This window comes from Oncorhynchus kisutch, linkage group LG15 (genome assembly GCF_002021735.2).
Source record: "Oncorhynchus kisutch isolate 150728-3 linkage group LG15, Okis_V2, whole genome shotgun sequence".
NCBI classification, from domain to species: Eukaryota; Metazoa; Chordata; class Actinopteri; order Salmoniformes; family Salmonidae; genus Oncorhynchus; species Oncorhynchus kisutch.
In genome coordinates this window covers 60,229,116-60,243,056 of record NC_034188.2, presented here as the reverse complement: position 1 = coordinate 60,243,056, position 13,941 = coordinate 60,229,116, and the positions used below count along the sequence as shown (strand labels likewise).

The 13,941-nt window shown below is 48.5% G+C and overlaps 1 protein-coding gene across 7 annotated transcripts in view; it reads right to left on the bottom strand.

Annotated features, from left to right (window-relative positions):
• Positions 1-227: 227 nt before the first annotated feature.
• LOC109905613 (schwannomin-interacting protein 1) overlaps positions 228-13,941 on the bottom strand; it is a 346,524-nt gene continuing 332,810 nt past the window's right edge. For all 7 annotated transcript variants that reach the window (XM_031790680.1, XM_020503082.2, XM_020503085.2 and 4 more), the window contains 5 exons: positions 8,698-8,815; positions 7,835-8,032; positions 2,351-2,474; positions 1,392-1,485; positions 228-1,034 (listed from right to left, as the gene is read on the bottom strand). In XM_031790680.1, the coding sequence (XP_031646540.1) occupies positions 983-1,034; positions 1,392-1,485; positions 2,351-2,474; positions 7,835-8,032; positions 8,698-8,815 (586 nt within the window). In that variant the 3' untranslated portion in view covers positions 228-982. The remainder of the gene's footprint in view (positions 1,035-1,391; positions 1,486-2,350; positions 2,475-7,834; positions 8,033-8,697; positions 8,816-13,941) is intronic.

The following is a 13,941-nucleotide window of genomic DNA, read 5'->3' as shown; positions in this document are numbered from 1 at the left end:
TCATGTTTTCTCTTCCCAGATGGCAGTGATGTCGGTATGGTTATTCATTTATGAATTATGTCCAAAATCCTACAATGCACTTGTCAGTATTAGTATTACATAATTATGAAATAGTCATAAATGCACTGTTAATGTACTGTGTTTTGCCAGTTTGCACTTATAGTATTTACAATAATATCTCAATCTCTGTCCACTTTTCTTAACAGACTGCACACCAAACCACAATATATGAAACAAAGTTTATTTTTTATTTTACATATCTGTACATAAACATTTCTTCCCTCAAATAAAAATTCGCAATACAATAGGATGTAAATGATATTAACACATTTATTCATTTAAAATGACTCGTGTCAGAAAATCAACATTCACAAAATGTTGAAGACCGATCAGAGTGAATGTATTACCAAAAGTTACAACTCCACTACAAGGCAGGCATGTTTCCTTTACACTCTTTTAGCACCTTCAAATAAACATTTCTCAGTTGAAAACTACCAATTGTGCAGAATAAAAAGAGGTTGACTTTGAAATACTTAAAAATGACCTTTCAACTTAAAATAGTCTGAAGTTAGTCTTCATAGTTTTATACAATGTTTCTTTTTTTCTCTTTTAACTGACTTTCTACTAATTTCTCACTATTCTTTTTTTTTCTCCACCATTTTGTATTGACAGTTATAATTTAGTGGCAAATGTAAAAAGTTAAAAATAAACAATAGCGAAGCAAGGCCGATCACTGCACAGGAAGCCGGGACAGTATCCATGACAACACACAATCAGTTTCCTCTTCTCCCAGGAAGCAGGAAATTCTCTGTCTTTAGCGCTGGGACAACCACAGAAGCAAATGAAAGGCTGGACTTCCTCTGGCTGCTGCCACCATGGGAGAGGGGCAGACAGAGGAGGAGCAGCGAGAGACATGGGGCAGGGCACAGGGACCAAGATGGGGCAGAAGTGAAGTAAAGGGATGGGGTAGGGTCGAGGTGTCTCATTTGGATGGGGTCTTCTCAGCCATGTGTTTCTGCTGGCTCTCAGCATGCCTGAGTAAAAACAATATGATGATTAGATAAACTACTTTATTAGCTGCAGCAAATATATCACACTGTGGTTAACGTCTCTCTCAAAGACAGAGTTCCCCTAATCATTCTCTGGCCTGTTTGAGGTCCTTGTTCTTGCAGCTGTGTGTGTGCGTGTGTTTGTGTGTGCTTCTGAATGAAAATCATGCAAATGTATAACCTTTGCTAAACATCAGTCCCAAAGACAGAGTTCCCCCAATCATTCGTGGCCTGTTTGTGGTCATAGCCCTGGAGACTGTGTGTGTGTCTCTCTCTCTCTCTGTGTGTGTGTGTGTGTGTGTGTGTGTGTGTGTGTGTGTGTGTGTTAGATAGCATCACCACCTGGTCAGGTCCTCTATGTCCACCAGCATGGCATCCTGCTCCATGTGCAGTTCATCCCTGATCAGCAGCAGCTGCACCAGCTCCTCATTCAGACCTGGAGAAGACAAAACATCAGAACAATGTCAGAAAAACATTAGAGCAACAACACACCATTAGAACACAAACATACACCAGGCGCTGGATTGAATCCATATCGCAGAAGTATCGCGGAAGATCTGTTAAAAGGTCATTTCCGATTGAGCCGACATTTGCAGCGGTTACAGTGAATACAGTCTCCGCCAACGCGGGAATATTGCTTTTATATATCATTTCAATCGAGCTATAACACGGATCTTCCACGATACGGATTGAATCCAGTCCCAAGTCATACGATACACATATTTCGATTGGAACATTTATTTTTAAACCATGCCACTAAAATACAAGATCCTATAGCAACATTTTTTTGTGGGGGATTTTTGGGCCTTCTTGGTAAAATGAGGTATTGTCCGTCTTTCATCAGTATCATCACACATGCATCCAACTTACATTGTCTGAAATGACTGTCAATACCAAAGATACAGTCCATAACTAACAATGTGCGTGAGTGTGCCTGTGGTCTTGTTCTTCTATCCTCGTGGGGACCTGAAATCCCTAAAAGTCCTCACAAGGATTTTAAAACAAGGAAAATTCTCATTCTTGGGGAAATTTCCCACATCCCCACAAGGACAAAGGCTATTTTAAGCCTAACCCGATGGTTAGGGGTTAGGGTTAGGTTTAGGGTTAGGGGTTAGGTTTAGGGTTAGGTTTAGGGTTAGGGTTAGGTTTAGGGTTAGGTTTAGGGTTAGGGTTAGGTTTAGGGTTAGGTTTAGGGTTAGGGTTAGGGGTTAGACAAAAATAGGATTTTAAAATGGAAACACATTTTAGGTCCCCACAAGAATAGAAAAACATGTGTGTGTGCGTGTGTGTGTGGTACTCACTCTCTATCTGGGAGTGCAGGTCGTTGACTATAACCTGTAGTTGTCCCAGGGTCATGTCTCTCAGGTCTGTAGGCTTCAGGCTCCTCTTCATCAGGCACTCACTGATGTGGGGCATGTGGGGCAGCTAGAGAGAAACGCACACAACACCAGTTAGAAATACACACACATTTTCAGAAACATACAGCACATCGGAAATGTACAAGTACCAAATATGTACACTCATTGATATGGACTCTTGGGCACTACAGAACCCAACGACACTGCAGTATATGTGGGTGTGAGTGTGTGTAGGCCTATGTGTGTTTGTGTGTGCAAGATGGTGCAGATGCTTGAGGAAAGGTGCCATTTCAGTTTAATCTGCATCTCATAAATATATCCAGCTGCTGAAAGCAGCCCCATGCTACAGGAGCTGCCCAGCACGAGCACTAGACTGCAATATGATGCAAAGCCCAATCTCTCCAGCAGGGGTCAGCCTAGTGACTTGACTGTCACAGCAATATACAGTACAGCAATGGTCCCTGAACGGACCCCAGTCATAGAGAGCTACAGGAAACAACTCTGTCTCCTTCCTTCTGGACATAGCTGTGGGAAGTAGGGGTGCTGAAGGTGTTGTAGCACCCCCTAAAAAAATCTGAATATACACTACCAGTCAAAAGTTTTAGAGCACCTACTCATTCAAGGGGTTTTCATTATTTTTACTGTTTTCTACATTGTATAATAATAGTGAAGACATCAAAACTATTAAATAACATATGGAATTATGTAGTAACCACAAAAGTGTTAAACAAATCAAAATATATTTTATATTTGATATTCTTCAAATAGCCACCCTCTGCCTTGATGACAGCTTTGCACACTCCTGGTATTCCCTCAACCAGCGTCATGAGGTAGTCACCTGGAATGCATTTAAATTAACAGGTGTGCCTTGTTAAAAGTTAATTTGTGGAATTTCTTTCCTTCTTAATGCATTTGAGCCAATCAGTTGTGTTGTGAAAAGGTTGGGGTGGTAATACAGAAGATTTGGTAAAAGACCATAAGACCATATTATGGCAAGAACAGTTCAAATAAGCAAAGAGAAACAACAGTCCATCATTACTTTAAGACACGAAGGTCTGTCAATACGGAACATTTTAAGAACTTTTAATGTTTCTTCAAGGGCAGTTGCAAAAACCCTCAAGTGCTATGATGGCTCTCATGAAAAAGAAGAAGATCCAGAGTTACCTCTGCTGCAGAGGATACGTTTATTAGAGTTACCAGCATCAGAAATTGCAGCCCAAATTAATGCTTCATAGAATTCAAGTGACAGACACATCTCCACATCAACTGTTCAGAGGAGACTTTGTGAATCAGGCCTTCGTGGTCAAATTGCTGCAAAGTGGTTAGAGTGTTGGACTAGTAACCGAAAGTAACCGAAAGTTTGCAAGATCGAATCCCCGAGCTGACAAGGTAAAAATCTGTCATTCTGCCACTGAACAAGGCAGTTAACCCACTGTTCCTAGGCTGTCATTGAAAATAAAAATTTGTTCTTAACTGACTTGCCTAGTTAAATAAAGGTAAAACAAACACCACTAAAGGACACCAAGAAGAAGAAGAGACTCGCTTGGTTCAAAACCCACGAGCAATGGACATTAGACTTTTGGAAATTTGTCCTTTGGTTTGGAGTCAAATGAGAGATTTTTGATTCCAACAGCCGTGTCTTTGTGAGACGCAGAATAGGTGAACGGATGATCTCTGCATGTGTATTTCCCACCGTAAAGCATGTGGAGGGGGAGGTGTGATGGTGTGAGGGTGCTTTGCTGGTGACACTGTCTGTCATTTATTTAGAATTCAAGGCACACTTAACCAGCATGGCTACCACAGCATTCTGCAGCGATATGCCATCCCATCTGGTTTGCACTATCATTTGTTTTTCAACAGGACAATGAGCCAACACACATCCAGGCTGTGTAAGGGCAATTTGATCTGCTTGATCTGATTTCATCTGCTTAACACTCTTTTGGTTACTACATGATTCCATATGTGTCATTTCATAGTGTTGATGTCTTCACTACTGTTCTACAATGTAGAAAATAGTAAAAATAAAGAAGAACTCTTGAATGAGTAGGTGTTCTAAAACTTAGGACCGGTAGTGTATATATTTTTTAAAGAAAAAAAGAGTTCACTGGGCCTTTACTAGTTCTGTATTAGTGGAATGACATAGCCGTCTGTAGGGCGGGCAAAGCATTTTTTTCAGCATCCACCAGCCCAAAATCCGTAGCACCCCCACCCCCAAACTACTTCCCGCGGCTATGCTCCTGGCAGTAAGCAACACACTATACGCTCTCTCTTTGTCTTCTTCTTCTTTGACAGTTTGTTCTTGTCAAATCAACACACCGCCTTTCACTGCCGTCGTTTGTGTTTCCCTCAAGAGTTTCAGTTTCTCTTCCTCTCATCCACCTCTTTATCTCTCCCCTTCTCTCTCATTCTGTACGCCACTCACCACACCTTGTTGGGTTCAATAGGGGCAGGTTTGACATTAACCCTAGAGAGTAACCAAGGTGAATCATAAAGCATCATGTTCTTTCTCAGGCTCACTGGGTATGAGAATTTCCCTCGATCCCTTGTTCAATCTATTTCTATCATCTGTGTGCATCTCCTCTCTCTCTCTCTCTCTCTCTCTCTCTCCTTAGCTTAGGAGAGACAGAGAACGTGTCTAAGGGTGAGAAAACATGTGCTCCTTCCATGTGCTCCTTCCATGTGCTCCTTCCATGATCGCTTAGCTGGTTCTTCTTGTCAGAGTTTCTCACTCCTCTTTCACTTTCACATTGGCATCCATGCAACTGCGCCAGGGGCCATGTTTCCCCTCTGCCACGTGCCACTGTTTCAGTTCGGAGAGGGAGCACGGAAGTCAGTGACATGCAGAGAGAGGCGGGGGTGTGAGAAAAGAGAGAGAGAGATGCGGGGGGAGAGCTGGCCACCGCAAGTGGTAGTGTTTTGGTCACGATATGTTTTTGGGCTCATTGTGTTTGTCTGAGGCGGAGTTTCCTCCCTCAGTGATATTACTGGCTTGTGAGGTTAGTGGCAATACGAATAAGGATACCACCAACAACAATACTCAAGTATTTCATCATATCAGTATTCTCTTAGCATGACATGAATGGGGAAAAACTAAAATAATGTAATTCTCTTGGTGGGAGTGTTGTGTAAATTCTTGTGTAAATTCTTTGGAAGGCCACATGGCTTTAGTGAATTAAAGCGTGGTATCTGCTGTAAAAAAATGTTTTTGCCTCACACACATTCCCCTCATTTCTCCTGTCATTAGTGACTTACGCAAGAGCCCCTGGCACTCAACCCCGCGCCTCTGGTTTAACAAACTGGCCAGGTGCCAGCCTGCACTCTGACTATGTATTTTGTGGTAGGGCTGAAATCAACTGGTAAAGTTTCACATTCTTGTATATTTCTATAACAAATGTACTGAGAACTTGTACCCAGGAATGAGCAGATAGGTGTGAGTCTGCCCACAGCATGGCGCTGCCCCTGTGCTCAGTACAGCAGAGTGTTAGCTTAGCAACATGGCCTCATCTGTCCCTGTGTTCAGTACAGCAGAGTGTTAGCTTAGCAACATGGCCTCATCTGTCCCTGTGTTCAGTACAGCAGAGTGTTAGCTTAGCAACATGGCCTCATCTGTCCCTGTGTTCAGTACACCAGTGTGTTAGCTTAGCAACATGGCCTCATCTGTCCCTGTGTTCAGTACACCAGTGTGTTAGCTTAGCAACATTGCCTCATCTGCCCCTGTGCTCAGTACACCAGTGTGTTAGCTTAGCAACATGGCCTCATCTGTCCCTGTGTTCAGTACACCAGTGTGTTAGCTTAGTGACAGGGCCTCATCTGTCCCTGTGTTCAGTACACCAGTGTGTTAGCTTAGTGACAGGGCCTAATCTGCCCCTGTGTTCAGTACACCAGTGTGTTAGTTTAGTGACAGGGTCTCATCTGCCCCTGTGTTCAGTACACCAGTGTGTTAGCTTAGTGACAGGGCCTAATCTGCCCCTGTGTTCAGTACACCAGTGTGTTAGCTTAGCAACATGGCCTCATCTGTCCCTTTGTTCAGTGCACCAGTGTGTTAGTTTAGTGACAGGGCCTAATCTGCCCCTGTGTTCAGTACACCAGTGTGTTAGTTTAGTGACAGGGCCTCATCTGCCCCTGTGTTCAGTACAGCAGTGTGTTAGTTTAGTGACAGGGCCTAATCTGCCCCTGTGTTCAGTACAGCAGTGTGTTAGTTTAGTGACAGGGCCTCATCTGCCCCTGTGTTCAGTACACCAGTGTGTTAGCTTAGTGACAGGGCCTCATCTGCCCCTGTGTTCAGTACAGCAGTGTGTTAGTTTAGTGACAGGGCCTAATCTGCCCCTGTGTTCAGTACACCAGTGTGTTAGTTTAGTGACAGGGCCTCATCTACCCCTGTGTTCAGTACACCAGTGTGTTAGCTTAGTGACAGGGCCTCATCTGCCCCTGTGTTCAGTACAGCAGTGTGTTAGCTTAGTGACAGGGCCTAATCTGCCCCTGTGTTCAGTACACCAGTGTGTTAGTTTAGTGACAGGGCCTAATCTGCCCCTGTGTTCAGTACACCAGTGTGTTAGTTTAGTGACAGGGCCTCATCTGCCCCTGTGTTCAGTACACCAGTGTGTTAGTTTAGTGACAGGGCCTCATCTGCCCCTGTGTTCAGTACACCAGTGTGTTAGTTTAGTGACAGGGCCTAATCTGCCCCTGTGTTCAGTACACCAGTGTGTTAGCTTAGTGACAGGGCCTCATCTGCCCCTGTGTTCAGTACACCAGTGTGTTAGTTTAGTGACAGGGCCTAATCTGCCCCTGTGTTCAGTACACCAGTGTGTTAGTTTAGTGACAGGGCCTCAGATATGACACTCATCTCTTCTGACTGCTGGGCACGACTACATCCCCAAACACGTTACCCAGTCCATTCTGGGCTATTAATAATAGATCGCACCAACCCAAGCACCCCCTCTTTACTGAATAAGTAACATCTTCTGCCCAGGTGGAGATATTGGTGTATGTGTGTGTATATCTGTGTGTGTGTGTATCTGTGTATGTGTGTGTATATCTGTGTGTGTGTGTATCTGTGTATGTGTGTATCTGTGTATGTGTGTGTATATCTGTGTGTGTGTGTATATCTGTGTATGTGTGTGTATATCTGTGTGTGTGTGTGTATCTGTGTGTGTGTATCTGTGTGTGTGTGTATCTGTGTGTGTGTGTGTGTATCTGTGTGGGACTTTGTGTGTGTGTGTGCTTGGGGGGGCACTGATGCAGATAAGAATGTTTAAAAAATCATGGCTATGGTCGCCAATGGGCAGAGAAGGAGGGGTTGGTGTCTACTAGGTGACATCATCACAATGTTAAAGAAGACCCGTGTGGATGCTCTGAAAAGACCTGGGTTCAGAAACGCTGACTAGAGGCTGAGGTTCCAGGCCCGTTGCCTATAGCGACGGTACTGACCAGGTCTGCCACAGGGGACTTCTTGCGGTTCTGCTTTTCCACCTCCACCTGCATCTTGGCCATGGGTTTGGCCATCGCCAGGGCTAGCTTAGCCTCGGCCTGCAACTTCTTCTGTCTGCTCAGAAAGTCCATGTCCTCCAGAGACTCACTGTCTTCCTCCGTAGTGTCCCGGTCAGAGTAGGACGAACTCTGCTTCGACTGGGGGAAAGGGACGTGGAGAGAGTGGAGACAGAAGAATGGGAAATAAGGAAACGTTAGTGGTTTATTCCCGTTGGGTCTTCGTTCTTCTCGTGTTGTCATTGATAGGTCATTCACTGAACACAGAGGTCAGTCAGACAGGGAAAGCTCAGAGCTATAACAGCTGGTTATAAATACTGGGATTATCTCCCTCCCTCACTCCCTCTCCCTCTCTCTATTAGCTGTGTCTGTCAGACAGCCCGTGGCCACTCATCCATGTCCTTCAGAGAGCGTGTTCATATTCAACCCTCATTTGCTGCCGGTGTATTGGTTAACGGGCCAGAAAACGTGAGCATGGCCATTCACTCTCCCCCACATGCTTAACCCAGGGCTATCGCTCTGATTCATACCGAATCTGTCCCTGTCGTTGTCCCTCGCTCGCATTCTGTCACAGTCTTACTGAGTGTGCTATCTCGAGTACACGAGTCACACAGTAGATCTCTCTAAGAATTTATATTTCTCTCTCATTCTACCTTTCCCTCTCTCTCGTGCTCTGTCATTCTTCCACACAAGTCCTACTGAGAGCTATCTTTCTGACTCATATAGCAAACTCTGTGTGTGAATCCCCAACAGTGAGAGAAACACATTCACACAGAAATATGAACGTGTGTGTGGTCAGTCTGTACCATGGGGGACAGCGGTGTGTCCAGACTGGTCTCTGTCTTGCTGTCGTCTGCATCGCTGTCCTTGTCGCTGCCGCTGTCATTGACAAAACAGATCTGCAGGTTCATCCCACTCTGCAGCCTGGAGAGAGGAGAGAGGAGAGAGAGGAGGGAGGAGAGAGGAGAGAGGAGAGAGAGGAGGGAGGAGAGAGAGGAGGGAGGTGGGAGGAGAGAGAGGAGAAAGGAGAGAGGAGAGAGAGGAGGGAGGAGAGAGGAGAGAGGAGGAAAGAGGAGGGAGAGAGAGGGGGAGGGAGAAAGGAGAGAGAGGAGGAAAGAGAAGGGAGGGAGAGGGGTAGGAAGAGAGAGAGAGGAGAGAGGTGGGAGAGGAGAGAGAGGAGAGAGGAGGGAGGAGAGAGAGGAGGGAGGAGAGAGGAGAGAGGAGAGAGGAGAGAGGAGAGAGGAGAGAGGAGGGAGGAGAGAGGAGAGAGGAGAGAGGAGGGAGGAGAGAGGAGAAAGGAGAGAGGAGAGAGAGGACAGAGGAGAGAGAGGAGGGAGGAGAGGGAGGAGAGAGGAGAGAGAGGGGGGAGGAGAGATAGGAGAGAGGAGAAAGGAGAGAGGAGAGAGAGGAGAGAGGAGAGAGAGGAGGAGAGGAGGGAGGAGAGATGAGAGAGAGGAGGGAGGAGGAAAGAGGAGGGAGAGAGAGAGGAGAGAGAGGAGGAAAGAGGAGGGAGAGAGAGGGGGAGGGAGAGGGGTAGGAAGAGAGAGAGAGGAGAGAGGAGGGAGGAGAGAGGAGGGAGGAGAGAGGAGAGAGGATAGAGGAAAGAGAGGAGGGAGGAGAGAGGAGAGAGAGGAGGGAGGAGAGAGGAGAGAGAGGAGGGAGGAGAGAGATGAGGGAGGAGAAAAGAGGGAGGAGAGAGGAGAGAGAGGAGAAAGGAGAGAGGAGAGAGGAGAGAGAGGACAGAGGAGAGAGAGGAGGGAGGAGAGAGGAGAGAGAGGAGAGGAGAGTGGAGAGAGAGGAGGGAGGAGAGAGGAGAGAGAGGAGGGAGGAGAGAGATGAGGGAGGAGGAAAGAGGAGGGAGAGAGAGGAGAGAGGAGGGAGAGAGAGGGGGAGGGGTAGGAAGAGAGAGAGAGAGGAGAGAGGAGAGAGGAGAGAGAGGAGGGAGGAGAGAGGAGAGAGGAGAGAGGAGAGAGAGGAGGGAGGAGGGAGGAGAGAGGAGAGAGGAGAGAGAGGAGAGAGAGGAGAGAGGAGAGAGAGGAGGGAGGTGAGAGGAGAGAGGAGAAAGGAGAGAGGAGGGAGGAGAGAGGAGAGAGGAGGGAGAGAGAGGGGGAGGGAGAGAGGATAGAGGAGGAAAGAGGAGGGAGAGAGAGGGGGAGGGAGAGGGGGAGGAAGAGAGAGAGAAGAGAGAGGAGAGAGGATGGAGGAAAGAGAGGAGGGAGGAGAGAGGAGAGAGGAGAGAGGAGAGAGAGGAGGGAGGAGAGAGGAAAGAGAGGAGGGAGGAGAGAGATGAGGGAGGAGAAAATAGGGAGGAGAGAGGAGAGAGAGGAGAGAGGGGAGAGAGGAGAAAGGAGAGAGGAGAGAGAGGACAGAGGAGAGAGAGGAGGGAGGAGGAGAGAGGAGAGAGGAGAGAGAGGAGAGTGGGAGAGAGGAGGGAGGAGAGGAGAGAGAGAGGAGGGAGGAGAGAGATGAGGGAGGAGGAAGAGGAGGAGAGAGAGGAGAGAGAGGAGGGAGAGAGAGGGGAGGAGAGGGGTAGGAAGAGAGAGAGAGAGGAGAGAGGAGAGAGGAGAGAGAGGAGGGAGGAGAGAGGAGAGAGAGGAGGGAGGAGGGAGGAGGGAGGAGAGAGGAGAGAGGAGAGAGAGGAGAGAGGAGAGGGAGGAGGGAGGAGAGAGGAGATAGAGGAGGGAGGAGAGAGAGGAGGGAGGTGAGAGGAGAGAGGAGAAAGGAGAGAGGAGGGAGGAGAGAGGAGGGAGGAGAGAGGAGAGAGGAGAAAGGAGAGAGAGGGGAGGGAGAGAGAGAGGATAGAGGAGGAAAGAGGAGGGAGAGAGAGGGGAGGGAGAGGGGGAGGAAGAGAGGTGGAGAGGAGAGAGAGGAGAGAGGAGGGAGAGAGAGAGGAGGAGAGAGAGGAGAGAGGAGAGGAGAGAGAGGAGAGAGGAGAGAGGGAGGAGAGAGGAGGGAGGAGAGAGGAGAAAGGAGAGAGGAGAGAGAGGACAGAGGAGAGAGAGGAGGGAGGAGAGGGAGGAGAGAGGAGAGAGAGGGGGAGGAGAGATAGGAGAGAGGAGAAAGGAGAGAGGAGAGAGAGGAGAGAGGAGAGAGAGGAGAGAGGAGGGAGGAGAGATGAGAGAGAGGAGGGAGGAGGAAAGAGGAGGGAGAGAGAGAGGAGAGAGAGGAGGAAAGAGGAGGGAGAGAGAGGGGAGGGAGAGGGGTAGGAAGAGAGAGAGAGGAGAGAGGAGGGAGGAGAGAGGAGGGAGGAGAGAGGAGAGAGGATAGAGGAAAGAGAGGAGGGAGGAGAGAGGAGAGAGGAGAGAGAGGAGGGAGGAGAGAGGAGAGAGAGGAGGGAGGAGAGAGATGAGGGAGGAGAAAAGAGGGAGGAGAGAGGAGAGAGAGGAGAGAGGAGAAAGGAGAGAGGAGAGAGGAGAGAGAGGACAGAGGAGAGAGAGGAGGGAGGAGAGAGGAGAGAGAGGAGAGGAGAGTGGAGAGAGAGGAGGGGAGGAGAGAGGAGAGAGAGGAGGGAGGAGGGAGGAGAGAGATGAGGGAGGAGGAAAGAGGAGGGAGAGAGAGGAGAGAGGAGGGAGAGAGAGGGGGAGGGAGAGGGGTAGGAAGAGAGAGAGAGAGGAGAGAGGAGAGAGGAGAGAGAGGAGGGGGAGGAGACAGGAGAGAGGAGAGAGGAGAGAGAGGAGGGAGGAGGGAGGAGAGAGGAGAGAGGAGAGAGAGGAGAGAGGAGAGAGAGGAGAGAGGAGAGGGAGGAGGGAGGAGAGAGAGGAGAGAGGAGATAGAGGAGGGAGGAGAGAGAGGAGGGAGGTGAGAGGAGAGAGGAGAAAGGAGAGAGGAGGGAGGAGAGAGGAGGGAGGAGAGAGGAGGGAGGAGAGAGGAGAGAGGAGAAAGGAGAGAGAGGGGGAGGGAGAGAGGATAGAGGAGGAAAGAGGAGGGAGAGAGAGGGGGAGGGAGAGGGGGAGGAAGAGAGAGAGAGGAGAGAGGAGAGAGGATGGAGGAAAGAGAGGAGGGAGGAGAGAGGAGAGAGGAGAGAGAGGAGGGAGGAGAGAGGAAAGAGAGGAGGGAGGAGAGAGATGAGGGAGGAGAAAGAGGGAGGAGAGAGGAGAGAGAGGAGAGAGGGGAGAGAGGAGAAAGGAGAGAGGAGAGAGGAGAGAGAGGACAGAGGAGAGAGAGGAGGGAGGAGAGAGGAGAGAGGAGAGAGGAGAGAGAGGAGAGAGGAGAGTGGAGAGAGAGGAGGGAGGAGAGAGGAGAGAGAGGAGGGAGGAGAGAGATGAGGGAGGAGGAAAGAGGAGGGAGAGAGAGGAGAGAGAGGAGGGAGAGAGAGGGGGAGGGAGAGGGGTAGGAAGAGAGAGAGAGAGGAGAGTTGAGAGAGGAGAGAGGAGAGGGAGGAGAGAGGAGAGAGAGGAGGAGGGAGGAGGGAGGAGGAGGAGGAGGAGGAGAGGAGAGAGGAGAGAGAGGAGAGAGGAGAGAGGAGAGAGGAGAGAGAGAGAGGAGAGAGGAGAGGGAGGAGGGAGGAGAGAGGAGATAGAGGAGGGAGGAGAGAGAGGAGGGAGGTGAGAGGAGAGAGGAGAAAGGAGAGAGGAGGGAGGAGAGAGGAGGGAGGAGAGAGGAGGGAGGAGAGAGGAGGGAGAGAGAGGGGGAGGGAGAGAGGATAGAGGAGGAAAGAGGAGGGAGAGAGAGGGGGAGGGAGAGGGGGAGGAAGAGAGAGAGAGGAGAGAGGAGAGAGAGGAGGAAAGAGGAGGGAGAGAGAGAGGGGGAGGGAGAGGGGGAGGAAGAGAGAGAGAGGAGAGAGAGGAAAGAGGAGAAAGAGAGAGGGGGGAGAGGATGCATCATTACTCTGGGCTAAGGAATGTTCTATAGACTAAGGAAAGTTCGCTCACCAATAATTGCTTGTAGGGTTTTATTGACCCAGATAACATGCACCTAGGCACCGCTGGTTAGAAAGAAACTCAATAACAGTCCCATCTAGTTTTCCACTCAGGCCAAACCCTCCTCCAACTATCCACCGAGGTCTCAGTGTGTCTGTGATAGGACTGTAATAGCGACTAGCCTTCCATAGCATTATTAAATATGTCTACCCCTCTGTTCCTCCCTCTCCTGCTCTAACTTGGGATCGATCCATCCAGGGTGAAGGTTCCATCCAAACAGCTAGACTCCGACGGCTCTCTAGACCTCAGAAGACCTGAGTCCTGTAAGATCTGGATCAAACCCTTTTTGATCAATAAGCAGTAGTTACAAACACATGTAGAGAACACCTAATCGATTACACAGCCTGGACCCAATCGGTCCAGGTTTAGTCAGACCAGAGTAATTGATTGGTAGTTTCAGAGGAAGGAGCATCAAAACGATCCTTGGAACTAGTTCATGGAAGTACCTGACTTATCCAGCAGTATAACCAGTGAGTTCACCCCATAAGAGTTTCTTTGGTGAGATCTCATGTTCATATAGCATAGTTTCAGATTCATTAACGTAGTGCCTTTGTGTGTATGACTGTATGAATGTATGTATTCTGGAATACTGGTTCCAGTAAGGTTGAGGTTGTGTGTAGGAGGTCATTTTGGGAAGTGAGATCCACAGTGCCGGGATGCAGAGAAAGAGAGAGGAAATGTCCCTTACTCTCAACAATCAACAGAGGTATCAGAGGGAGAGAGCAGGAGTCTGTCTGTGTTGGGGAGATGGCCCTACAGAGTTCCAGGAGATGGACACTTTTACAGGCATTAAGAAAAGGTCAAATCTGACTCTGTAAGAGTAATGTCCAGTAACCTGCAATTTCACTCTAGTGACAGTGCCCACACACATAAAGAGAGTGATGTCATTGTTTCTCAAGAACAGGGACTGGGATTGAGGGTGAAACTGATCTGTGTCTGTATCTGTGTGTTTTTATATACGCGTGTGTGTGTCTGTGTGTGTGTGTGTGTGTGTGTGTGTGTGTGTGTGTGTGTGTGTGTGTAGGGCTGTGATGGTCATGGAATTTTGGATGAAGGTAATTGGCCAGCCAAATGAGGCGGTTACCATAATAATTGTTTGAATGTCCCAAAAACTGTTTTATGCATAATTTT